General features: G+C 62.9%; 1 protein-coding gene across 2 annotated transcripts in view; it reads right to left on the bottom strand.

Annotated features, from left to right (window-relative positions):
• The window catches only part of PXDN (peroxidasin), a 69,553-nt gene that overhangs the window by 5,563 nt on the left and 37,264 nt on the right, over window positions 1-26,726 (bottom strand). Inside the window, exons 4-19 of one of the 2 annotated variants that reach the window (XM_059132793.1) lie at window positions 26,466-26,537; window positions 23,579-23,650; window positions 23,107-23,178; window positions 21,952-22,121; window positions 20,856-20,973; window positions 19,220-19,389; window positions 16,904-17,176; window positions 15,658-15,774; window positions 14,498-14,656; window positions 14,018-14,130; window positions 12,963-13,119; window positions 10,717-10,825; window positions 10,032-10,189; window positions 5,628-7,131; window positions 3,191-3,325; window positions 2,339-2,547 (exon numbers count right to left, since the gene is read on the bottom strand). In XM_059132793.1, coding sequence (XP_058988776.1) covers window positions 2,339-2,547; window positions 3,191-3,325; window positions 5,628-7,131; window positions 10,032-10,189; window positions 10,717-10,825; window positions 12,963-13,119; window positions 14,018-14,130; window positions 14,498-14,656; window positions 15,658-15,774; window positions 16,904-17,176; window positions 19,220-19,389; window positions 20,856-20,973; window positions 21,952-22,121; window positions 23,107-23,178; window positions 23,579-23,650; window positions 26,466-26,537 — 3,608 coding nt within the window. The remainder of the gene's footprint in view (window positions 1-2,338; window positions 2,548-3,190; window positions 3,326-5,627; window positions 7,132-10,031; window positions 10,190-10,716; window positions 10,826-12,962; window positions 13,120-14,017; window positions 14,131-14,497; window positions 14,657-15,657; window positions 15,775-16,903; window positions 17,177-19,219; window positions 19,390-20,855; window positions 20,974-21,951; window positions 22,122-23,106; window positions 23,179-23,578; window positions 23,651-26,465; window positions 26,538-26,726) is intronic. The other variant, XM_059132794.1, reaches the window with a different exon arrangement.

Genomic DNA, 26,726 nt, shown 5'->3' with positions numbered 1-26,726 from the left:
TGCGTGCAGAGAGGCGGTGGAAACCCCCGGAGAGAAAGCACACAGAGGACAGGCTGCTGTCCCCTGCCCCGGCCTAGCGGGCCCACGACCACCGCCGGAGGCAAAGGCCCAGAGACAAGATGGCCGAGCGTTCTGCGATTTGATTCAGCGCCCAAACACGCGCTTCCCACTCGGACCTGGACCTGAGGCAGGTTCACGGTGTGAATGCACCGGACCCAGGAGGCCCCGGGCCTCTGGAGCGCTCGCCCCCAAGCAGGGCTCCCGGCTCGCAGGCCACGCGCCCCCCTGCTGCGGCAAGTGGGGGGCCACGGGGCTCGGCACGAGACCCCCACGGGAAGCGCTCAGTGCGCGTCCACCCTCCCCCGGTCCCAACCCCCCCAAGTCACTCAGGGGAGCCGCACGCCTCCTGCGACTTCCTCGGCCGGTTTAGGAAACAAGTGGCATGTTCCTTCACACACAGTGCATGTCCGCGCAGACACACAGATGCACGCGTACCACACACGTGTGCTCACACGCAGACGGCAGTATCCCGGGGTGAGAGGGAACAGTAACACTGGACGAAACTTTAACAACTGTGAGTCTGATGAAGTACAAGGATTCTTTGTACTATTTTAAAATAAATGCAATTATTTTAAAACTGTGTGTGTGCGCACGTGCCCCACCCAACCCCACAAAGGGCGATTTCTAACTTTGGTACAACAAGGAGAAACCGCCCACCCACCCGGGCGCCGCTTCTCTGGGCTCTCCCGCGCGCGAGCCTCACGCCCGGAGCTCCGCATGCACTCCGGGACCCGCGGGGAGCTCGGGCTGCTCTCCGGGAGTTTTGGAAATGGAACGGGAAGTAAACAGCGACCGACACCTGGTCCTATCAGACCTTTCTGCCGTGTCTGAGACGTGGCTCTTGACCTAGGACGGAACACAGAGCCTCCAAAGCATCCTTGAACCTGGCGGCTCAGGACCTGGAGGAAACGCGTCCAGCGGCGGGAAGTCAGAACAGCCCCCGCCGCGGCACGGACGGGAGCGCGGCCCCGATGACGCCACCCGGCTCTGAGTCTCCGTCTCTCCAGGGTCTCTGGCTTTTCTGAGCAAAAACAACAGAAAACCCGGCTCTGCCCCCTGTCTAAGCAGCCAGGGGGCCTGGTGGCACCATCGGGACGTGAAGTTCTGTATCTCGAAAAGAACCGGCCTTTCCCGGGGGCTTGCGAAGAGCAGGTCTCTGCAGGCACAAGGACCAAACTCTATACCCCGCCCTCGGAAATGCGAGCAGAGCTGTGCAAACCAGCAAGGATAATTCTAAGAAAGTGAGAAAACACCCCAAAACCAGTTTCCCTTAGATGTATCAGGGAGACTGTAAAAGTTTCAGGATGTGGGGCGTGCAGTCGACTCCGCTCCAGTGGTCACACGAACCATCCTGTAGCACAATGTGCCGCGCACCCACACGCACACACGTACCACATTCACACAGAGCATGGCCAGGCGGACAGACGCCGCGCCCGATCGGCACGGCCACCACGCACAGACGTAGGCAGAGGACAGCGCTGACCTACCAACCCAGAGTCCCGCGCTCACGGACATGACGGCCAACAGAGAGCCACGGCCAGAGCTGCTTCCCCCGGGAAGAGGAGGTGGGGCAGAGGCCGCTTGAGGCCGAGCGTGGAGGCGGGAGGAGCCATCTCTGCCGCAGGGGGCCGCTGCGGGTCCCCGGCCTCTGGCCGCCAAGAAGCAGGGTCTCACGGCCAGCTCCGGACGCCCCTCGCTTCATCCTGCCGGGTCTGACTGCGGTTTGAGTAAAGCCCAAATCACATTCAGGTCGGGAAACGAGCATCCAGGTGAGCGACAGCGGGATCTGCGGATGCAGGGGAGCCACGGAGCGAGGATGGCCCCAGCGGCCCCACCGCACGCGTCCCAGGCCTGCACGTGGACAGCCGCCCCTCCAGGCCTTCCACGACACTCCAGCAATGCGTGTTGTCACGGCTTTCGGAACGCGCGGTGCCCACAGTCGGGTGCGAGCTGCGCTTCCGGACATCTGAGTCTGGAGCCGTCCACAGGGGCCCATGATACTCGTCCAACACGCAAGTCCTCCCGGGAGACGCAGCTCGGTGTGAAGGAAGAAGCAGAAGCCGGACGGACCGTGCTTATTCCTGCCTCCTACCCATGGCCCTCGGTCCTGAGCTCTCACAGAAACCACACCGGGTCAGGAGCGTCTCCTCACGATCCCAGCCGGGCTCTGCTGCGTCCCCGAGCGGCCACCACGGAGCTGCGGCATCGACGTTCCCCAGTACACGCGGCAGGCCCCGGGACGCACACCCCGCCACACGGCAGGCCCCAGGACACGCACCTTCACAGCAGTCCTGCCACACACGCAAGTCCACCCTGGGGATCTCGTCACAGCTGCCGTAGCCGTGGGGGAACTCCGCCACACGGAACACGTCCCTCTGCACGCGGGTGATGTTGTCGGCGTTGTCACACAGGATCCTGGCCAGGGACGTCTGCTTGATCTGGGTCAGCTGCGCCGGCGAGAACACCCCCGGGTTTTCATACCATAACCTGTGCTTCCCCAGAAGGAGACAAAGCACACACAGGAGGTGAATGAAAACATTTCCCCATCAGCTCTGTGGACCGTCTAGACCCCGCCGGCATCCACCGGGTACGGTTCACGGAGGGACTCGGACTCGACTCAGCTTTCTGACTCAGAAACAGAACAAAAAATCTGGACAAAAACAGGCAGTGTGTCGGCGGCTCAGAAGGCAGCATGGGCCACGGTTAGAATGCACGGCCTGGCTCACAGCGCCGACGGGCTCCCTGGGACGGGGGACGGTGTCCTCCCCTACGTGAAGCTCCACTAACGACACCCATGAAACCTGAAACTTGGCGGTCCTGCCAGAAGTTCAGATTCCTCCAAACTCCCACAGCATTGAACCCTGTGAATTCTCTATTCCTAGAACAGAAATGTCTTAAGCGGAAGGTCACGAAAGCAGCCGTGACGAGGCTGTGTAATTCTCGGGCGCGGTGGAAGAAGTCCGCACAGGGAGCGATCACAGTGAGGCTGGCGGCGCTCCCCCACTAGTCACCCGCACACCGAGCTCCGGCAACGGCTCCTTGCCTCCCCGAGTCCCCAGAAAGGTGCATTAAGAGCAGAGGCTCTTCCCTTTGGCACCTGCCTCACCGGTCCCGAGGCACCTGCGTTTACCTGTCCCCGTCTCTCAAGCGCTTGAACTGCGTGCTCAGCAGGCACATGAGGGTGGGCCCCAGCCGGCTGCCTGGGACCAAGTCTTCCACCATGAGGGCAGGGAACAAGTCGATGTTGAGCGGGGACCCGTACAACCTGCAGAACAAACAAGTGAAACCTTGAACGTGCCCGAGAACGCGGCAGCAGAACAGAGGAAAAAGGCCTCGCTGTTCCAGATCACTCAGCACCTTTCACACCTTTTGTCAGCCAAGAAATTCGCGGTGACTTAAGCATCTATATGTCATACTTCAGAAGCTTTCTGTACTGTTTACACACACACACACACAAAACACATGCGCAATTTATTATAACTATAGAAAAACCAACTTAATAGAGGAAAAACTAAATTCACACCTTTTCTGTTCAGAAATAACCACACCGGACCGTGTAAGGTAGGTCCTTCCGGTTTCCTTCCACAAACACAAAGGAATGGGCTCCAGGAAGCTAAGGCAGCCCCTGAAGGAATCGCCGTAATGCTGCGATTCGACTATTTGTGGAAGATCCTCGTGCCGCAAGCTAGTGACGAAGCAGAACTCGACCACACGCCTGAGACGTGTGGGGTTCGATGCCCCAGGACGAGGATGCTCGTCCAGCTCCTGCAGCTCCGTAGGGAGGCCCGTGCGAGCCGAGCAGCCCGCACCCCATCGGGGACACCCCAGCAGCTCCCCAGACGCACATGTCAGCTTGCCCTCAATGGGGACTCTGAGCCCGGAGCGCACTGCCCAGCTGAGGGGCCCCACGGCCCGCAGGGACAGAGGGAGGCCGCTGCGGCAGCACTGGTCCTTCTGGAAGGGAGGCTGAGTGGTCTCCACACCCACTGCTCAAGGAGACGGGAGCCATGCGGTGTCGTCCTCAGGGAGCCACCCGGAAGCTTGCCTAAGCCCCCGGAGCCCCAGCTCCGCCAGCACCCCTCCCACGACCCCACTGCTGACACGGGCACGGCCCCTGCTTCAAGAAGGGACGGGGGACACAGCAGCAGGGCAGCGCCCCACTCTGACCAGGGCCTGCTCCCTCCCCTCCCCCGACCCTAAGGAAGGTCCCACAGGCCCTTCTGCCCCTGAAGTGTCCGGCCCCCCCTCCGGGCCTCCGACCGCAGGCCCCTCCCCCACAACTGCAGCCGACAGACAGCAAAGTGAACGAGCGACTCTGGGTGTCCGGTGAACAAGGAGGGTCTGTCTCTGGGTCCCCGGCACACACGGTCTCACACACGGTCTCTGGGTCCCCGGCACACACGGTCTCTGGGTCCCCAGCACACACGGGTGCGTCCCTCGCCCACCATGCACGCTGCGCCGCAGCAGGAGCATCTCTGGGCCGCGGAAGGGAGTCTGCGAAGGGGGGACGCACGGGGGGTGTCTGTGTCCGTCCGGACAAGCACACGAACGACAGACCGTCCCCGTAAACGCTCGTCACGCGGCACGGAGACCCAGACCGTCCTGCACCCGTGGAGGGCAGGTCACACGCCCGCGGCCGGTGCTGTCTGCATCCGCGCCGGGACACGCGGCCACAACTTACATCACGCACAGGAAGCCGTCTTCTGCCGGAGGCACGCGGGAGCTACCAGAGAGCATCCTCCCTCCAGCGCCAAGGGCGTGAGAGCACGAGATCACGCGCGGCCAACAGCAGAGTCCGGGACACATGCGAGGGAGCCCTCGCGGGGAGCCTTCCCTGCCCTCGGCCACAGACACACGGACACACCCAGGGACCCGAGGGCCGATTTCACAAGTCCCCGGACGACGAGGGAGCGTGTGAGACTCTAACAAGCCGCGGTCTCCATTAAGGAAACGGAGACGACGAACGTGACGAAAGTCACCACCCGAAGGGCAGCGGTGACCTCAGAGAAAGGTCAGGGCTGAGCATGCAGAGAACTGCAAGTCGAAGGGGCTGTCCTGCCGGGGAGGCCGCGGAGAGGTTCCTGTTAGACGGCAGCCCAGATCCTCCTGCACGAATGCCCCTAACCTCCCTGCTCCAGTGGTCCCCAGGGGCCAGCACGCCCTCGCGGTCCCACCACGGCAGCCCCCCATGGAAGCCCCCACGATCGCTGGAGGCCGCCTTGTGCAGGGTGAGTTCTGGGGCCCTCCGCCTGATGGGAGCGCAGAAGCCCCCCCAAAGCCCAACATACCCCAGTTGGGCCCTCGGGTTCCCCGCAGCTCCTTCCCCTCTGCCATCAGGGCCCATTGGACAGACACATGGGACACCCACAGGGCGATGGCCACAGCCTCCTGCACTCGCAAGGCCACCAGAGTCGGCCCCGCCCCGCTCCCCCGCCCGGCCCCCCTCTGACACGCGGCTGCACACACACACCCAAACACAAAGAACAATGACCACGCACGCTGGGACCCCCTCCTGCGGCACGCCGGACCTTCACACACGCGCGCCGCCCCGGCGTCCCTCAACCCACCGTCTCAGCTTCTCCCGGATCTCAGGGCTTGTGATCTCGTTTTTCAGGTCCTCGAAGGTGTGCGCGGACGACAGGTTGCAGTAGACGCGGTACTCGTGGTACGGTGGGATGCCGTGGTCCCGGCCACGCTGGATGTTGATGGCGGCCAGGTCCAGGGCCACCGTGTGCGCCATGGAGAAGAGCCGCTCGGTGAGCTCCGTGTTGAGCAGCTGGGAGGGCACGCGCATCTTGCCGGCCGCCCCGAACAGGCCGCGCAGCAGCGGGTCGATGCCGCCCTCGTTCACGATGCGGAAGGGAGAGAAGAAGGCTTTGTGCAGGGGGACGTGGCCCTGCGCGATGGGCTCGAAGTTCTCGTCCAGCCGGTAGAGCACGGGGTTGATGAGTGTGTGGCCGAACCGGAAGGCGGCCGTGGCGAAGGCGTTGACGATGCCGGCGTTGACGCCCGGGTCGTAGCCGCGGTACTCGCCCAGCGCCTTCATGCCCACCTCGCCCAGCACCTTGGGCAGCCAGTGCCGGTAGGTGATGTGCTGCATCTGGGCGCCCACGACCTTCCTCGCCTCGTGGTAGATGGTGTCGCCGTCCCAGTGCGGGTTCAGGGCCAGCAGCTCCGTGGCCACGCGGTTGTGCTCGCGGAACCAGAGCGTGTGCAGGCTGGTGAGGCCCAGCTGCTCGTTGGCGCGGTGGTCCCCGGCCAGGAAGCAGGGGATGGGGCTCTCGTTCTCGTCCCGCATGCACTCCGTGGGCGGCCCGGCGGCGAAGGGCAGCAGCGGCTTCCCCGAGCGCTGCACCACCCCCTGCCGCAGCAGCCCCCGCTGGCTGGCCAGGTCCCGGACGGCGCGCGCCTCGTGCTCCGAGCTCCCGTACACGTTGGAGGCGTCGATGTAGGACGTGAGCTGGTTGATCTGCTCCCGCGGGTACACGGAGTTCATGAGCAGGGACGTCATGCCACTGCCGCACACGGGGCTGGAGCGCACGAAAAACATGCAGCGCGCCCCACTGCGCGCCCGCGGGTCGTCGGGCGGCACGGCCACCGGGAAGCAAGGGGGGTCGTTGCTGCAGACAGAGCTGCAGTGCTGGCCGTCCGAGAAGCGGGCCTGGCTCAGGGCCACCACCGTGGAGTCCAGGTCGTGGTCCAGGAACTGGCCCCACTGCATGAGCATGTGGGTGTACTGCGGGTCGGGTGTGATGGTGTCCGTGCCGATGAGGGACGTGGACACCAGCCGGGGCATGGGCAGCGCGTGCCCGTGGTACAGGCGGCCGGGGTCGATGCCCCGGGGTGTGTTGAAGCCGTTCTCGTACACGGCCTTCAGCAAGCGCTCGAAGGCCGTCAGCGAGGCGCCCCACATGGGCCGCTGGAGGTTGTTGCACGTGCCGTCGTGCGTGCGGTACTTCTGGTGGAAGCACATGTCCGAGCAGTTGTTCACCCGCCGGTGCGCCGTGCAGCCCGACAGGTTGGCGATGAGGCTCAGATACTGGGGAGACACGAGGTCGTTGTAGTGGTAACCTGCGGGGGAGGGGTCCGCTTACTCCCTGGACGGCGGACGGCACCCAGGACCGCGACCCAGGCCCCGCAGCCCTCCCCAACCCTGCCTGTCGGGCTGCAGAGCCGGGGGAGGGTCCCGTGCGTGGCGGGCAGGGGACAACCGGGTCCTTCAGCGGAGCCAGGGGTCCCGGCAGGAACAGCTGCGTCCGGGCTGGCTCTGGGGGCTGCCCGAGAGCCCCGGCTCCCTCGGGGGTACACGTGTGCACACACGCACCACAGGCTGACCCGCAGGGCACACAGCCCAAGTACCCGCTCGCAGCCGATCCAGACGGCCTCTGTAAGGGAACAGAGCCTGTCCCAGCTTGCGAGGGCAGCGTCTGCACAACCCCCGCACCACCCCCGCACCGAGCTGGAGGTGGGAGAGGGCACCACCAGAAATGGGTGCTGGCGGGGTGCGCGAGAAGACCCGTTCCCGAAGAGCCGAAAACCCCGCCCTCAGGCACCTCCTGGACACAGGGGAAGGCAGACGGCTCCACGCCCAGCGAGCTCAGGAAGTCCCAGAACCCCAGGGCCCGGGGCTCACGCACACGCCCCGTGGGAAGCCTTCTCCCTGTGCTGCTCCTCTCTGCACGTGGCCGGGGGCACCAGCCCAGGCTGGACGTAACAGGCCGCCCTGTGAGCCTGGACGTGCCTGCCGGGCTCCGAGAGCCAAGCCCCCTGAAGTGTCCCTGATGAGAAGTGCCCACACCACGCCTTCCTGCAAACCCGGCGGGCAGTTCCACGTCCCGGGCCGTTCACCAGGAGTCCTGCCGACCGCCCGACCGCTTCCGACCACACTTGTCCACCATGCTCTGCTTTAGAGATGAAACCCATCCCTGAATGCAGGCGAGTCTGACCAGTGAAAATGCAGAAATGTGAGAGCAAGCGTGCCCCTGAGCATAGGGGAACCGGCGAGAAGCCTATTTCATGACAGAGAAACGCCAGGAGGACCGTGTGCAGGAGGCGGTTTTCTTCCAGGCTGAGTAGGACACGGGGGGTTGTGGAACCAGGACCCAGGTGTCCCTGGAGACCGAGGCCTCCTGTGCGCCTGCAGCTCCTAGAGGTGAGACAGTCGCTCCCGAGCCCCTAACCCCGTCCCCCACCAGCCTCCCCATGTCACTAAGTGTCACCTCTGGCCTGCCAGCCCCTCAGGCAGAAACTCAGTCAGCCACACGAGAATGTGTCACCTGCCCCCAAGGCACCTGGAATTCACTCCACTCACTGGCCTCCAAAGTGCCAACACGTTCCGCCCCGCTGGGCCACTCCACGGACACCCGCGAGCCTGGAGCCCTGGGCCACTCCACAGGCACCTGCCGCCCCAGATCCCCCCGGGCCACTCCAGGGACGCCGGCCACCTCCAGCCCTGCTGGTCCCTCCCAGCACGCACGTCCTGGTTTCCTGTAACGCCCCCTTTTGTGGCAGGGCCACCGACGACCTGATCCGGTGACCAGGTCACTTCTCTACAAGAAGCTCCGTGGCTCCCTCGTCACACAGACCACGACAGGACCATCCTCTGGCCTCCAGAGCCTGTTGAGCCAACATCCGAGACTGGCCAGCACCTACACGTGCTGCAGCCTCGCCAGGACCTGCTCTCCCGCGAACACCGAACTGCGGCGGCCCAGAGCCGGGCGCCTCTGCCAGGGCTCCGTGTCGGTTCAGTTTCTCTGGTCTGTCTAGGGCCCCGCGGTTCTCTGTGCAGAGCGGCGTGGGTGAGCGCACCGTCCTGCACGAGGAGGGGCTACAGACGCGCTCCACCACCGTAAGTGGCCGCACGAGGTCCACGGCCGCCTGCCGAAGCCACAGCAGCTGCAGTCACCACGTGAGCCAGCCACAGGAGGGAGGCCACGGCACAGAAAGGAGCACCACAGAACCCCACGGGCCCTCCACACGCGGCCGAGCTGGGAGCACAGGGAGGCGCCACGGGGAAAAGGCCACATGCCCCACGTACCCGTCCCCACCCCCGGCCTGGAGGGTGGAAAGAGCCCAACAAAGGCAAGTGGAGAGAGGGGGTGGCCCTCGCATTTCTCCCCAGGGAGCGCCTGTGAGGCCAGGCTGGCCCGTCTGTGGAGTGGAATCGTCTATGACGGCCCCGACGGAGGCCGGCCCCGACGGAGGCCGGAGCCGTCAGGAAGAGGAGGAGGCACCAGGGTCTACGTGTCTACACACAAACACCAGGAAGCCCAGCCCCGAGCCAGGGCAGGATGGGGACAGGCGCGGGGACCTCCCTCCCTCCAAGCAGCAGAGATGGGCCTGTTTCCACATCCTCACGCCACACACTCGCACGCAAGACCGCTCGGTTCTTGAAAGACATTTCCATCCTGACGAGCAAGACGGGCTCCCTGAAGTCGAGTCGAAAAAGCCCGTGGAGACTGCGGAGTGTGACCCCCGGGGGGCACGGCACACACGCGCTGCCGGAGAGCTTTAGACAAACACTCGCCCTGAGGGACCGCTTCCACACAGCAGACACCGGCCTCTGGTGCCTGTGCGAGTGCTGCTCCCGGGGGCTCGGCGCGGCACAGGCTGCGGGCGGGTGTCGGGCTCCCACCATCCACACAACTCCCCCACCACCTCTCAGTCACCCGGACCCCACAAACCTCCTTCCCAACAGCCCGCCACCCTGCGTCCCGGGCGCACAGCCTCTCGGACTAGTGGCCACCCTGCCAGGTCGCAGAGGCCCCACGGGTCCAGCCCCAGTCAGGGCAGTGCACGAGGTCAGCTGGACGCGGCTTCGCAGGGCACGTGAGGCGGCTGCTATGGGACCCAGCGTGGCCCGAACCTGTGCAACCGTGTGCTCACTCACGACACGGGGAGGCGGGACGGCGCCCAGGGAGGCCCCAGCGTGGTGAGGCCCTGCTCTCGCGGGGGAGGGAGGGGGGACTGACTTGTTCCGTTCAGGTCGACCATCAGGCCGTGCCGCACGTGCTCCTGAATCAGCTGCAGGGTCCGCTCGAATATCTCTCCGGCGCGTGCCTGCCCCACGGTGTAGGGGTCCCTCGGGTACCGGAACAAGGCCAGCAGGTCGTTGGGAGAGCGAGGACGGCTGGCAGGGTGCGGGAGCAGACAGGGAAGAACAGAACCAGCTTTGAGGACAAAACGACTCCCGTCCAAAAATGTAATTATTGCCACCAAATATGTCTGTAGCTACTTTTGTAGAGACGTAATGTCGCGTACCTGACTCATCCCAAGCGGAAGGCAGCAAACACACACAGAAAGAAAGACACTAAAAACAGATCGTTAAGTCAAAAAGGGAAGACGAACGTGCCATCTCGCTCGCTCCAGATCACCGCCGTGAACAAACCGCCGCGGCCTGAGACTCTGCTCCTGCCGATCGTGCGTTCACGAGCCGACGGAACAAGCGGTTTCCTAAAGCGTCTCACCTACGAATCCTAGTTCCGCTTCTACTCAGAAAGGATGCGTCTTTCTGCTGTCCGAACCCCACAAGACTTAATGCCCACGTTATGATTTTTAAATTAAAAGGCTTTCCCTCGGATGAAACAGGCCACAGCTCTGTTCTGCCCCCAAGGCTGAAGGCGCGGAGGTCTACGCCCGTCTCCGACCCCACGGTACCTGTCAAACAGGTGTGTGCGCGTCGAGTTGATGGCTCTGTCCACGGTCGCAATCGCTTCCACAATCGATGTGGCCACAAATGGGTCCCCGTTTCGACTGACATCAGGAACTGGGAAAACACGAAATCGCGCGTTACCCACAAAATGCCACGCTATGTGACGCACGCAGCGGTGTCTGGACGCTGCATCGTGTGGGCACGGTCTCCCCCAAGGGTTCGGTCTCTCATACGGAAGCTCAAATGACACGAGAAGCTGTTTTCAAGTAGGACGGAAATTACAGACCTCGGTGTCTGAAATCATGTGATACCCCGGAAGAACACGGGAAAAGTGCTCCCAGCATGAAACTCGGAAGTTCTAGCCAAGCACGGCCACCCAGGGCGGCCTCTCCGCTTCTGGTGGATTCTGCTCTTCAGACCCTCGACGGCTGCCTGCCCCTCCAGCTGCCCCCCCCAAGCACTCTGCTCCCTGCATTTTCCCGTCTCCTCGGACGGGCCCGTCATAGCCGTGGGGGAACCATTACCCGCACACGCAAGTGCACACACTCGCACACGGCTCAGCCGACAACCCTCTGAAGCGGTTTTGGATGTTCTTTTTTCTTCCTTTTTTTTTTTTCTGATTGTATTTATTATCTGGAGACACAGCCCACGCAGGAGGAGGGGCAGAGGCAGGAGGAGGGGCAGACCCCGAAGTTGGGCTCGATCCTGGACCATGACCTGAGCTGAAGGCAGAGGCTTAACCCACGGGGCCCCCGGGCGCCCTGTTCCTCACCTTCTACTTCCTTCTTCTCATTTCTTCTCACCGAATACCAGAGTTTGCTAAACTAAAGTAACGCCAACCCAATCCGCCTTCTACCTGTCCACGGACGCAGCCGGTGCCACGTCACCAAGGACGTGCAGCTCGGAAAGGGTCCTTTCTTCCCTCAACCTGGTCAGCCTTTCCACAGAAGGACACAGCTGAAAATAACCTGAGCGGGAAGGCGCCGCCGGACTCACCGCTCGGCCCCTGACGGTGCCCGACGCCCAGCCCCGCCCACGGAGGGGGCCAGCCCTGCAGCCCTGGTGCAGCTGCCCCTGCGCACTCCGCAAATCGGCCCGGTCACCGCTGTCGGCGGTCGCTCCAGACGTCGGAAGCGCGGCCCGACAGCCTTTCCCCCGGCACAACCCCCACCTCAGTGCGGCTCAAACAGAGACAAATGTTCTCATTTTTGGAACCTAATATTTTTATGCCAAGTGGTCAACAAATGACTAATTTTAAACCATTTTATGACTCTAACGTTACGTTATTACAGGTGACCTGCATTTGTCGTTGTCCAAACAACAATCACAAAAATAACTTGAAAATATTTACCTACCTTCAAAAAAAAAATAAAGGAAATTGACCAAAATGTTAACAGCAATTATTTCTTGGAAGCGGGATCGTGAATAAGAGATTATTTTTACTCTCATATATAGCTAATTTACATCAAAGTGACATTATTTTTAGGGATCAAAATTTGCCATTAAAAGAATAAAAAAAAATCTTAGAATTCAGCAACTGAACGTTACATCCATCTCACACACCATGCGTGATGGCAAAAGAACATCCACCCTCCCCCGCCCAAAAAAAACAAAGCAGGCTCCCGGTTCCTCTTTACCGCTCACATCTGGTAAACACCTACAGGCTTCGGGCATGGGGTGCTAGGCACAAACACCGAGTGGCCCCGTTCCCACCCGGGGCACTCACAGGCCCATGGAGGCAGCAGGCAGGTGAGCCGTGCCGGGAAAGGCAGAGACACAGACTCGAGTGAAGGGACAGCCAGACGACGGAAGCGGCCGGGGCGGACAGCGGCCGGCCCAGCGCGGCCGTCAGGAGCCGGGGCGAACAGCGGCCGGCCCAGCGCGGCCGTCAGGAGCCGGGGCAGGCGCTGTCCCCATTCTGGGAAGACGCGCGGCCGCACCCACAGCGACAGGAGGCAGGGCGACGGGGCACCGGCCACTCAAACGGCAGACGGGGACGTAAATTACCACGTCGGAGCCCAGTGGTCCAGACGGCGGCCACGCTAGCCACTACGTCCCACCCGGGGCAGCCGGGTCACAGGCATGTGACCACAGCGGCCGCAGCAGCGAGAAGGGGCGGCAGCCAGTGTGCACCGTGGCCGCCCCCAACAGGCCGCGCGGCCCTCCGGTCATCAGGCCGCGAGCCTGCAAGCGCCGGGCCCAGCGCCCTCCTGCCTCGTGCCGGGGACGGTGGCGCCGCCATGGGACTCACCGCTCACGCTGAGCACCATGCTGACTGACGCCTGCCCAATGGTGTTCCGGGCCACGCACTCATAGCGGCCTGCGTCCGCCGTCCCGACGTCGTGGATGGTCAGGAACCCTTCGGGGCTGATGTGAAACTTCCCGCTTTCCGTTACCTGAACCCCGTCCTGGAGCAGAACAGAAAGATACAAAGAATGAGTACGAGAGGCAGAAGTGGTTTTTCTTGCGGGTGGAGGTCCACTGTCGGGTCCTCACTGGGGGACAAGGCGCACAGGGTATGCTCAGCTCTATCCAAACCTGCAGAGAAAGAGATTTAGTCCAATTTGCTGAGAGGAACTTTTCTTAAGCTCTTGTGAAAGATCCAGAAAACACTAAGGCAGGGATGGGGTCCCTTGGAGTCTACAGGATCGGGGCTTGGGGGCCCGGAAAGAAACCCACCGTGGGACACACACGACCATGGGGAAAGCACAGCGTGTGGGCGCCCAGTGACGGAGAAGGGCCCTGGGCAAGGTCTTCTGGGAGACAGGATACCCGAGCCGCACCGAAAAAGCCAGGCGTCAGGCCCAGCCAAGGAAAGGTAAGCACAAGCCCAAGGGACAGGGCGGCCACGTGTGGTCGCGGCAGAGAGCGGCGACAGCTGGCGGGCAACAGGGGCGGGTAGGCGAGGGCCAGGCTGTCCCCCAAAGCTCGAGCCTCCCTGTGAGGGTCCCCTGCCTGTGGCCACCCTGTCCTCCCGGGATATGCCCCGTTGAAGTCCTCATTCATAACAGCCAAAGGCTGGGATCCAATTCCGCACTGTGCTTCTCAAACACAACCCTGAAAAGTGGAGGAACAGCACCTCCTTCTCTGCTGCCGATGGGGCCACAGCCCTAGTGGCAGGGTTTGCTCTGCTGCGTCACTGGGAAGAACGCGGAAAGAGCATGTGGGACCGCTTCCCTCTGGTTTGGCTCCTGAGGGTCCCACAGCAGCCGGTAACTCGGGCCAGGGTGGGAGGTTCCCTCTGCGTGGGGAGCTGCGGGCTGGGGGCAGCCGCCACACCCGGGCCCGGCCGACCGCCGGTGGTACCTTGTTCCAGGTGATGGCGGGCTCGGGCTCGCCCTGGGAGCTGCAGGGCAGCTGCACGCTGGCGCCCACTTCCACCGTCATGTCACTCGGAATGCTGGCGAAGACTGGCGTGACTGCAAGGCAAGGGACACCCAGCTGACAAGATACAGAAGTCGGGACACCCACCGGTCACCCAGAAAGCGTCCTCGGAGCACCGGCCCCTTGTCCTCAGCCAGAGTAGGCCCAGGGCACTTGCGTCTGGCATCCGGCCCTCCCTCAGCCTCCTAAATCATCTGCACAAGCACAGGGGCCAGAGCGGAGGCGAGAGCGTGTGCCGGCAGCCGCGCCCCCCGCGAGGAGCTGTGCTGGGGGAACAGACGCGAGCCCCCACCAGCTCCCGCCATAGTGGGCTGTGCAGGCTGCCGCGGGCCCGTCTCCCGGGACCGCGGCTCTGCACAGAGCAGCCCATCTGCCAGGGCTGGGGAGGCCGGCACCGCGTACCTCTCGGCTGCACGGTGAGCTGGGCCACGGCCCTCTGAGAGCCGATGATGTTGACGGCCTGGCACTCGTACTGACCCTGGTCGTGCAGCGCAACGGCCGAGATCCGGAGCGTCCCCGAAGAGAGCACGAGGTGCCGCCGGTCCACCGACAGCGGGCTCCCTGCAAGGCACGGGCACGCGCGGCGACCCGGACACCACGTGTGGGGTCAGAGCGGGACTTGGGAAGGCTGGGTCGAGCAGAGCTTCCCTGGAGCACACGACGGCCGGACAGACTGGTCTCTGCTCACGGCAAACGGGATGGTGGGACAGACTGGTCTCTGCTCCAGTCACACTGGCAGGCGACATTCCACACAACCGGGTGTGGCCGGGTCAGGGGCAGACAGAGCCCCCGGCTCTGAGAAACTCCCCAGAAGCGGGAGGAGCACATGAGAAATGCAGGGGTGAGGCCACGGGCTGGGAAGGGCTGGGGGAGGGGCCGCTGGGGAGGGGAGGGGTGCAGTTACTCAACAGCACAGGACACCCCAGCAAGCAGCCAGCACGGGGCCCTCTCCTGCCCGGGCACACGGGGGTCCCAGTGCCGGCTGCCCACACGGCCTGCCCTGCGCTTGTTAGGGGACGAAGGCAGGTACTGCCCCTGGCTTAAGGCAGGGCCCCTCCTCAAGACCTCAAGGTCGATTCCAGGACAGAGCCCGAGGCCACCTCCCCTTCTCTCCACTCGCACTTCCCAGCCAGGCCACCAGCACCCTGGGGGACGTCTGTCTTCATCGAGTCACCTGGCCAGGGGCTCACCAGCTGGAGCAGGATGGGGGACGGGGGGCATCACCCCCAAAGGATTAATGTGATCAGCCGCTGACCTTGGATGGAGAGGGCGAGACAGGGCCAGAAGCACCGAGCTCCAAACATAGGCTGGGACAGTTTCCAGAAAGTTCTATCCTACCTGCCAGGAAATCTCATCAGGACACTACCTAAAGCCAAGACACGGGCCACCTGCAGGCAGAAGGCCGCCCGCACCCTCGGGAAGGACAGTTTCTCCACATGTCCTGCGCCACAGCCACAGGCCAGGCCTGCGGCCGGCCCCACTCTGGCGCCCAGGGGCTGGGCCTGGGCGGACTCGCCTCCCGAGTGTGGAGCCCACCCGGCCGGTGTCAGGCCAGCTCTCACCTCCTTTTGTCCACGCGATGACCGGCTGTGGGTAGCCCTTGGCCTCACACTGGAAGTCGACGGTCTGACCCTCGATTACAGCCCTGTCTGCAGGGGTCACGGTGAACTGGGGAAGGGCTTCCGGAGGAAAGAACATCGGACACGACATTTTAAATTCGTTCTGGATGAAAATGCCACAAGCCAGCATCCGCATCGGCGCTCCCTGTTAAGTGCCGCAGCATAAAAAGCCGATGGCCACGGGCCGCACCGCAGGGGACGGTCTGCAGCAGGGGGACGCTGGCCGGGGAAGGGCCGGACAGCAGGATGTCCAGCTGCAGTTTCCCCAACACGCTGGGTGGCCTCTGCTAAGTCCATGCAGCCACGGGCCACACTGCACCGAGGGTGTGCGGGATGCCCTGCTTCTGCTTCTGCTGTTGGCGCACCCCAAGGTCCCTCTGGCTGTGGGACCTCAGTCAGACCTGATAGCGATCCGTCACGTAACACAGCTGTGTGGGGACAGGAGCTGCTCCGTGACTCCAGGGCCCCAAAACCAGACCGATTCCGTCTGTACAGAAGGAACGACCAGGAGACAGGACCGCACGGTCACGTGTGTGGAGCGCGAGCCAGTGTCACACACGCCGTGACACGGCCTCGCCGCCAGAGAGCAGGGGGAGCCCTGGCCATTGGCAGTCGGCACTTGCTCGTCTCGGAGCCTCCACACCAGAGAGGCCCCACTTTGCAATTTGTTTCTAAACTAAGAAACTCACTGTCGAGCTGGGACATGTGGACGCACACAGCCCAGGTCTTCACACCACGGCGCTCTCAGCCCTCCACCTGCCACTGGTGTGGGGGAAGCCGCGGGAGGAAGGCCGGGTTCACCGACGTGAGGCACACACAGGTGCACCCACACAACGCACACATTCCCGTGACCGCCACCCGTGTCTGCACGCCGGGAGCCCTCGGCACCACGGACCACACAGCCCGAAATAAACACGGCCCGACACACGGCCTCTGAAGCTGCCACGCAGGAAACCGGGTCAGAGAAGCAGCGGGGGGGGGCTGGTGGGTGAGGTGCGGCCAGTTGCGGGCAGAGGATGGGGTGGGCGGGCGGGGCGGGGCCTCCACAGGCAGGACCCCCTGGGCGGGGCGGGGCGGGGGGGGGGTCCGCAGGGAGGGCTGCTGGGGCAGGGGCTCTGCTGGGGCAGGGGCTCTGCTGGGGCAGGGGCCCGCGGTCAGCGCACACGCACGCAGGGGCGCCCTGACCCACCCTGGACGATGATCAGCGCGGCGGCGTGGATGCTCCCTGCGCTGTTGGACGCGAAGCAGGTGTACTCGCCGCTGTCGGCCTGCAGGACATTCTGTATGTAGAGGCCGCCCGACGGGGTGATGCTCACGCGAGGGTCCTCGGGCAGGGGTGTGCGGTCCCCTTTGGTCCAGGTGACCTGTGGCGGAGGGTGGCCCGTGGCGCTGCACTCCAGGGTGACGCTCTCCCCGACCAGCACCTCCGTGTTCTGTGGCTGGATTACAAAAGCGGGTCGAGCTGTCACAACGAAACACAAGTCGTGCGTTAATTTCCTCCGGTCGGCACCGGCTCCGTCTCTTCCCTCTGCCTGCGGGCCTCGAAGTGGGCGAAGCGAACACGGCTGAACCGGACACGCCGTCGGCTCTCCCGCGTCGGGGGTGGGGGCAAGCGTGCGGCAGGGCCAGCGCCTCCCAGCCGGTCCCCGTCGCCCCCGGCACGGGCCCGAGCCCCAGGGGCCCCACTTCTGTGGGCGCTGGACACGGGGTCAGTGGTCACATCCGCTAGGTGCTCCTCCTCACGGCCAACACACTCCGTCCAGACTCGGAACTCGCAACGACAGCCCCTTTCCCTCGCAAACACAAAACTGCACCTTCAACCCACACTTTTCTGTGAGTCCAGAAAAATCCATGCCCTTCCAGTGCGTTTGCTGGGGGGCGTCCGTGCAGAACAGAACTCACTCGCTGGTGTCCACGGCTGTAGACCCCCCGCTCCCCCGGGGGCCGGAGTGACCACGTGCGTCAGGACCAGCAAGACCCTTGCACCACAGCACCCAGAAGCTACTCTGCCGGGAGCTTACCAACGTGGACAGTAGCAACAAGGGAAGTTTCTAGAACGTTTCTGGCTGACACCCTTCTCCCCGATTCTGGAATCCAGAAGTGCTCCCCAAACAGAACACTTTTCTCATCACTAATCTGTAACACCTGGCCTGGCCCGCGGCGCCGGCAGCCTCCACAACCACTGAGGCAGCACGCGGTGGGGCCACGCTGACTACAGGGTGACGCCCGGACCCCACGGCAGCGCTCCGCCGCTCGGTCCACCCTGAGCCACGCGCCCCTGCGGAAACGTCCCAGATCCCTGATTTCCAGAGACGGCCCGAGGAGCTCTGGGTAAGGGAGGCGGACCTGTAACAGCAAGGACTCGGGGGAAGCCCCCGGGACTCCTGCTGCAGAACCAGGTACACAGGCCGCGCTTCCACAGGTAACGCGGGGCTGAGGGGCAAGCGTGAGGGGAGCCGGCGCCGCGAACACGGTAAGGCAGGGACGAAGGGGGCGCCGGCGGCGCCCGGGGTTGCGAGGAGCGAGGCAGGAGTCCCGCGGAGAGGGGAGAGGCAGGGAAGACCCGTTCCTGCGGCGTTCGTGCCGGCAAACGTTGAGGCTCCGCGACCCGGGACCCCGTGACTAAGGCACGGCGGAGGACAGGAAACGCAGACACAATCCTCACGTTAGCATTTCTGGCGCCGGCAGGCGAGGCAGCGGGACGCGGTTCGCAGGGACAAGAACCCCAGCGTCAGAGCCCACCCGGAGGGCACGTGCTCCAGCCGACACGTGCAAAGTGCATGACGCGAGGCCCGCCCACGTGCCGTCACCCGTGGACCCCCAGGCCGCCCCGCAGGAACAGGCAGCCAAAATCAGTAGGAGACATGATCTCGCTCCAGGCTGTGTCACCTGAGAGCCGGTCCTCGCATGGGGAAGTGGCCTGCCTCCTGCTCCCCGGGGCGGAAAGGTCATGGCCCCAGCGGGACAGCAGAGACGCAGTTAGACAAGACGGGACTCAGAAGCGGGAGGACGTTGGAGGAATGTTCCGCGCACTGAACAGACGGACTGCGCTGGAGACCGCGGAAGGCGAGAACTTGGACTCGGATCACCCACGAAGGCGGGTGAGACGCTGTGGGCCAAGCAGCGACACGGAGGGCACCGCGGGACTTCCAAACTGGCAGCGGGCAACGGAAAAGGGTGACAGCGATCCCAGAGGAAGGCTCGGCACTCGGAAACGCACGAACAGTCCCAAAAAAGCAGCAGGACGTGCACCCTACGCACACCACTCATGCAACACACGCGAGCGGCCCCTTTAAGGAAATGTCACGGTGTGGGTTTTTATTCAAAAAGCAGAGCACAGCTTGAGCGTCACCTAGGACCAAGCTTGCAAGGCTGCAGCGGAGGGCACCTGGCTGTGGACTGAGCACAGCCATGTCCCACCACACTGCACCCACACCCCGACCCAGCCGGGCGCGGCAAGGGAGAGCTGTTCTGCAGCAGCCTGTGTGCCTTCCGCTGCACGTACCTGGAGACCCAAAGTACCGGAGGGTGACCTCCTGCGTCTTCACCTGCCCGGCCACGTTCTTGGCCATGCACTGGTAAATCCCCTGGTCCGTCTCCTGCGTGTTCTGGATCATCAGGGTCCCGTCGTCCAGCAAGTTGAGGCGGGAATCTGTCTTCATGCTCAGCTCATTACTACAAAGACAGACGTCCGGTTCTCAGGTACTCGTGCGTGAAGCACGGACAGCTGATTCGTGACACAGGAAGGGCCCCTGGGGCTGGGGGACACCAGGAAACTGTCCTACATCACAGGGTCCTGCTTATTCACTGCTTCTAGGAAAGGGACTGACCCACCACATCTCCAATTCATCGACCTGATTATTCACGTGTTCAGCCTGTAAGATTTTAAAGTCACAGAGCAATCTTTCCACGGGTGAAAAAGGAACACAGCGGGAAAACGTCAAGCAGACAGTTTCCTTGGTTTCCGGCAAATCCATTCAAGATAACGGGGCAGCCCGCGGGCAGGCTGACGGCAGGCGAGACACCCACAGGGGCGAGCAGGCGGAGGGAAACCCCGGCAGCAGGCTTCGGGCCTGGCGCTTCGGGGTTCTCCCTCTGCCACATTTGGCTGTAACATTTTAACTTCTGCTATCAACGTGTTTATTTAGGAAAACAGATGTAAAGGCTCAGCCAAATCAATGCTTTCCTGCCTTTTAAGTACACACTTATTCCTCGTATTAACTTGGATTTTAACTCCCAGCGAGTCCAGAGTCATCCAAAGTTAACAAGTGACCTGAAGGCTGGGACAGCATCGGTCATACCTCCATGCGGCGCTGGGCCCAGGTCATGGCCCCAAACCCAGGCAGGAAGGCATCTTCACCTCCTGCGCCGACGGCTCGATGCTAAGCTCCCTGAACCTCTCTCTGTGAACGCCTGCGGGACTCGGCCGCCCCGCGCCGGGCAGGACGATGGATGGCGGTGTCCGGTCTGGGTTCCCATCCCCAAAGCGTTGTCCTCGCTCAGTCAAGACCGGACACACAGAGCCGAGATCTACTGACCAGCGAAGGCCCGTCCACGTCCCCATGAGGACGGGAAAAGGAGCCTCGACAAGGTGCTTTCGTGTTAAGTCGGTTCTCACCATATGCCTGGAAGTGGCCTCATTAACAAGGGGCCCTCGGTGGGCTGACCCCTGGAATGCCCCCTCCTACAGCTCTGCCCCACACCCCCAAAATGCCTGTGCGTGGCAGGAGAGCCCTACTTCCTCAGGCCAATCAGATGCCCCAAGGAGCTGAGTCCGTAAGTGTCCGCTCAATGGGTGTCCCTGAAGGCACTGACCCAGCAGGAAGGGCCTCCCTTAGCCAGGAGGATGGGTCCGAGGGTTCCAGCAGCAGAGCCCCAGGGACCGGACGCACCGTTTCCGGCCACAGAACGTGAGCGGGTCAAGAACCAAGGTCACCCCACCCCTCACCCACGGCAAGAGGAGGAGCCGCGCCCCCACCCCCAGCAGAAAATTCTCTCCTTTAGACCTCCTCCTCCGTGGCAGCGACGAAAGATCCAAGGGCCGTCCACAGGTGTCGGGGTGGGGCCGCGCTTGGCGGAGCCCACGGGACGTCTGGGGGTACAGTGCGCCCCCGAGGCAGCCCAGCCAGCACCTGACTTACTTGTTTCGAAGCCAGATGATCTCGGGCTTGGGGTTGCCTTCTGCTCTGCATGTGAAGAACACGGTGTTCCCCGAGGTGACGTCTGCGTCTTGGGGCTCTGATGTGATCCGGGGCCTCTCTGTGCCAAGAAGGAAATGGAGATCTCTGGGTCTTAACCATCCCGTAAAAGCAAACAAGAACCCAAACCAAATCCCTCATGTTCCGGAGAAAATCCCAAGCGAACCATCTATCCCAGCCACAAATGCTCCCACAAGGAGGACAGACAGGTTCTCTGCAGAGATGGGCTGAGGCCTTAGCCAGCACGTCCTGACCCTCAGATGTGCCAAAAGAGCCTGGGTGACGGCGGGCACCCGGCAAGGCCCCAGCAGCTGTTCACCCTCCCGGAGAGCAAGGGGCCTGTGTGCACGGCGCACTCCGCGGAAGTTTTTAGTAAGACAGAAGATCATGCTTTTGAGCTACAGCAGCCCCGAGAGCAGGAAACTCTCCCACGCAGGGCACGGCAGCGGAGCTTTGTCCTTTGTCCCACAGGTGTGTCCCCCTCCCACGGCCCAGGCCGGTGGGGATGCCCCCTCCTCCAGTCTGCTAACTGCCGGCTGCTCCGCGTCCTCTGTCTCTGCGACCACAGGGTTGGGGAGGCAGACAGAGCACCCAGCGCGGCCGAGCCTGGCCCTGACGCCCTGATGGGTCGAGTCAGAGCCGGCTGGTGCTGGGAGCCAGGATGGCTTGTGCTCCAGACGAGGGAGCGGATGCCTGACGAGGATGCCAGGGCTGGCCCTGGGGACTCTGCCGGGTGGGGCAGGCTTGACTCCAGGGGAAGCGGAGTACTCGGGCTTGTCCTCGAGGTGCCCACAGCCCAGTACCCCTGCTCATATGCACTGGAGGCCTGTGGGGCGGGGGCGTGGGGGGCAGGAGAGACAGCACGCGCCAGGAGCCGGAAGACCGCAGTCGCTCCGATGGTCACACAGACTGCGGCTTTACCCAGGAGCGTCCTGGTCGGGTCCCACCGAGACGCCATCTGGGGACACCGACACAGAAGACAGGCGGGGCCGCATGCTGGCGCTGGGCTGGGGCGCCTCCCTCCGTTGGGCTCACTCACCACAGTCCAGCTCCTCGGGGGTGACAGTGGCCACCGAACGGCCCTGCACGCGCCGCGGGTGCTCACAGGTGGCAGCCGCCTGCGCGTGCCCCGACTGGGCGTAGGTTCTCAGCAGGTCCGCCAGCCACAGGATCGCACAGTCACAGCGCAGCGCGTTCGAGTCCAGCCGCCTGGCGGGAGGAACACCGTGGGACGTGGGGTCTGGGCCACCGTGCACAGGCCGGGCCCACAAGCCGCTGGGGCGGCCGCGCACAGGACAGGAGGCAGCGTCCAGCCGGAGGCCGCGTCCATCCACGGAGGCAGAGTGGGAAGGGGACCCACGTCGGCTCCCCATGCAGGGGCCCCATGGCTGCCCACAGCGCCGTTTCCAGCGCGGCCGCCGCTGGCTTTATGCAGAAGGAGTCGTGAGAGCCGCAATGCGGTCTTACTTCCCTGCTCTCCACGCCGGACCTGCACTGCCGGACGCCGAGCTCCCCGCATACCCTCGGGGACGGCAGAGCAGCCCGAGGCCCTGGGGCAAAGCGCAGGGCGGCGTCCGGTAACCGGCCCTCAGGCTCCTCTACTCCTGTGAAGCGACCGCTCGGCCCAAGAGGCCGCGTCTTCAGGGGCCTCGAGAAACTGGGAGCCGTGCATCTCACGTCTAGCTGTGGGAACGCTGAACACGGGAGCAGGACCGAGTCCTTCGCAGGGGACCTTCCTCCCACCACTGAAACCGCAACACGGGACTGAAGATTAATCTGAAGGAGCATCTGGGGGCGCCGTCCTTAAGCCTCTGCCTTCAGCTCAGGTCACAATCCCGGGGTCCTGACTGAGCCCCACACCGGCCCCCTGCTCGGCAGGAAGCCTGCTTCCCCCTCTCCCGCTCCCCCTGCTGGTGCTCCCTCTCTCACTGTGTCTCTCTCTGTCAAATAAATGAATAACTAATAAAAAAAATAATCTGAAGAATTTCAAATTGATTTTAGAAATGTCTCGCTTGCCTATGCGGTCTGGCATAGGGGTCTGTACTGCTGGTACAGTCCCCGCGTCGCCGGCCCCCGGCTGTGCTGGCTCCAAGGGTGCCTCCTGCCCGTTCCTGAGAGGAACCCACACTCCGCAGCCCAGCTTGGGGCTGGTCAAAGCCGCGGGGACACGGGGCTGCGCGGAACACATACTCACAGTCTCTTCATGGATTCCAAGTGATCGAATGTTCCTGGGGCCAAATGTGTGATTCGGTTGTTATGTAAGAATCTGTTGAAAGAGACAATACAACAAACCAACATCTAAAATGCTTCTTATGTGTGTAGAAGAGTATGAACAGTCCAAAACGCAGCTTCTAAAACAATGACTCAGTGATTGCATTATTTCATGCAAATGAACCTGAGAATATTATTTAGCCCAGAAAAGAACCAGGGTTTGTTTTTTCTTTTCTTTTCTTTTCTTTTTTTTTTTTTTTTTCTATTTTTATCACCATTCCCGAAGAAAGAGACCTCGTCAGTCCTGCTTCTGAATCGAGAGACAAGGAGCAGGCACTCTGCACGGTCAGTTCTGGGGTCTGGACAGACAGTGGCCTCCCCCTCCTGCAGAACCTGGACAGCGCGACGGCCCAGGGCCGCGGGCAGACTCGGCGACAGGAGGAAATGCGACTTACAGCCTTTCCAGCTTCGGCAAATGTTGGAAGGACTCTGGGTCCAGAGTTTCTATCTGATTAAAGTGCAGATATCTAGACAAGTGTAAAAAAAGAGAGAGACAGAGAGAAGAAACAGACTTTAAATAGTTTTGCTTCCGCAGATCTAGATTTCCTGCTCAAAAGTTTCCTAAGGCCTTTCAAATTCTTATGTCAGTAACTCTCTAGATTTCCTACATTACATGGAAAACAAGTGAAATCATCAAATCGTAAGATCAGATACAATTAAAAACTGGGCACAGACTGTAGGAGTGAACGGCTGTCGGTGACCCTGACCGAGGCCCCCCACGCACGGGGCCTGACTGGGCAGCCGTGACCTCTGCGTGGTATGTGAGCCTTTGCAGGAAGAGTTCACGTAGCCTCCCTACGGCACATCTGTACGTGTACGAACACCTTCGATCCTCTAACCTCTCCGAATCTCCCGGGGGTGCGGGGCTTACGCTGACTGAGCACACAGGGAACCACAGAAACAACGAAGCGCCAAGTCACACGTTTCCTCAAATGTGCTCAATTACACAAATAACCGGCATTTACTCATCTTTTGCTGTGTCTCCTGGCTTTCCACGATCTACACATTTCTCAGTACAACTAATGTCTTCTCATTTTCCTAAATACTGCCTTTCTCACTGTGAAATCGGTGCTTTTCCCCTTAAGTGAAACAGTGGACACAGGCTTGGACGCGGCCGTGCGACAGGGTGCTTCTGCCCCGAGTGCCCCCCACAACATGCGGAGAAGAGAGATCTCTGCCCCCCACAGCTCACTCACGCGGGGCCCGGCAGAGCGGCAGGGACAGACTGACACGAGCGGTTACGGGTTTCATCATGAACCGTAGCACCAGGCAGAAAGCGTTCTCAAAACGCACCTGGAAGCTCAGAGACCATCACCAAGGTTGAAATTCCTGGGACTGCAAGGTCACCCAAGGTCAGTTGCGCTTCCTTGCCTGTCTGTGCCTCCCTGGCCCAGCTCCCGGGAGGGCACCACGGGGACCCCGAGTCTGGGAGGTCGCCAGCGCGGCTGCAGGGCACACAGACGTGTCCGGCCCGCCGCCCTCCGCTCCGGGGGGAAAGCCCGCGAGCAGGGTGTGTGGGAGCCTGAAGCGGGGGGTGGGGGGGATGTAGTCCCTGTCACCGGAGAAGCCTGGAGGGGACCCCCTCCCCCGCTGGCAGGCAGGTGGGGTGCTGGGGAGGCGTCCGGGGAGGGAGGGGGGAGCAGGGAGGACCTCCTTCACCTGGTTCACTGCAGCCTGTCTCCACGGCCCTCAGAGACAAGGCTGAGGCCACAGCTCTGGGCAGGCGGGGCGCCCCTGCCCTCCCACGGCCCCAAGACAGCCATGGGCGCCAACCCCAACCTATGCTGCCTGACTCTGGTCACACGTGCTCAGCACACAGGACGAGCGGGACCTCCCAGGAGCCCAGGCTCCGCAGACCCCCAGCACCCTCGAGCTGGCCTCTGAAGGGCGAGAGGGGCTCCCGACACGGGGGGGGGCTCCCGACACGGGGGGGGGCTCCCGGCATGGGGGGGGCTCCCGGCATGGGGGGGAGCCCCGGCAGGACCCAGCCCCCCGGACGCACCCACAAGAACAGCCTCTTCTGCGGGCGGGGACCCGGTCCTGAGAGTGTCCGTGGCCCGTCAGACACCCGCCGACACCCACGGAGGAGCCGCGTCTCGGCGGACAGACCCTCGCTGCCTGAGCCGGGCTGTGGTGGCTTCCTGACCCGGGACCCACCGGCGCCAGGACGGCTGGACGCACCGCTCCCGGAGCCAGAGCCTCACGTCTCCCCAGACGCCGCCTGCTTCCTCCTCGCCCCTCGTCAGGGCGGGCGCCGCCTGACTCCGGCTTGTTTCAGTCCGACGGCTTCCGGGGCGACGGCTACGGGGACTCTTGGCCCCAGGAGAGGCGCGTCAGGCGTCTGGATCGTGGCCTTCACAGACTCGCCGTCCAACCCAGCCTCTAACTTTCGGTTCCCTCCTCCCCTGCAGGGGAACCACACCAACCCGACGCACAGCGGCTTCTCCGTCCTGCCGCCGGCGGCGCTCGCAAACCCAGCAGAGCGGCTCGCCCCGGAATAAAGACCCCGAGACCCTCGCGCATTGTCTATGTTTGGGAAGCACCTGGTTTCAGGGGAGCCCCTGCCCCGGCTCTGCCCTGTCTCTGCCCCGGCGTCTCCGGAGACGGGCCTGTGCCCGACGCGCGGAGGAGCCACGCAGACGCATGGACAGCTGCCACGGAAGAACGTCGGGCCGCGTCACAGCCGACGGCCGCGTCCAGCCCTGCGACCGTAACCGTGCGGCCATCTGAAATGCCTCGGAACCACCTCAGCCCCTACCCACCAGAAAAACCTCTCACCAGGAATTCTACTCAGAAAAACCTGCTGACTTCATATACTGCGAAAGAAACAGCATCCAACACACACTAACTAGAAACACAGGGAAAAAGCTCATTTTCTCCAGAATAATGACATAAATGCAGAAAGAAGCCGGACGAGTGCAGAGTCATAAAGGAAACAGGGTCCACGGAAAGCAGCCTCCTCGTCCCCCACGGCCCGGAGACCCTCCCCAAAGACCTTCCCTGGCTCGCACGTCCGTCCCTGCTGGGAATGGGAGCACCGTGGAGGCGGGAGCTGCCTGGTCTCAGGGACGCTGGGCACGGGCCGCCGTCAGCAGAAACCGGGGCCGTCCCCTGGTGGGGCAGGAGCTCAGACAGAACCGCTCTTTCCACCGCATGCACGCACTCCCTACGCCCCGTTAGTACAGGCATGCATCGTGCAAACAGCAGACTTAGTTCATCTGCCCTACAAGAGGCAAGGGGCGGGTGGCATCCCAGACAGCCACGTGCGGGGGGGACACTTACAGTTGCTCTAGAGAGACAAGTCCCTTAAATGCTTGCCTGTCAATTGACTGGATCTCATTCTTGTACAGATAGCTGAAACAAGAAACGGGAGCGTTAGCACACGACAGGCCACAACGTCAGAGGAGGGAAGGCTTGCGTTGACATGTGGGGGGAGTTTCAAATTAACGACTGTTTCAGAATACAGACCAAACCGACACGGCGCCGCAGCTCCCCTCACGGAGGTGCCCGGCCCTTCCTCAAAGGAAGGCTCCCCACGGCAGG

This window comes from Mustela lutreola, chromosome 9 (assembly GCF_030435805.1).
Source record: "Mustela lutreola isolate mMusLut2 chromosome 9, mMusLut2.pri, whole genome shotgun sequence".
In the NCBI taxonomy this organism is placed as follows: Eukaryota; Metazoa; Chordata; class Mammalia; order Carnivora; family Mustelidae; genus Mustela; species Mustela lutreola.
The sequence above is the reverse complement of the archived record's forward strand: the minus strand, read 5'-3'. Positions and strand labels throughout refer to the sequence as shown.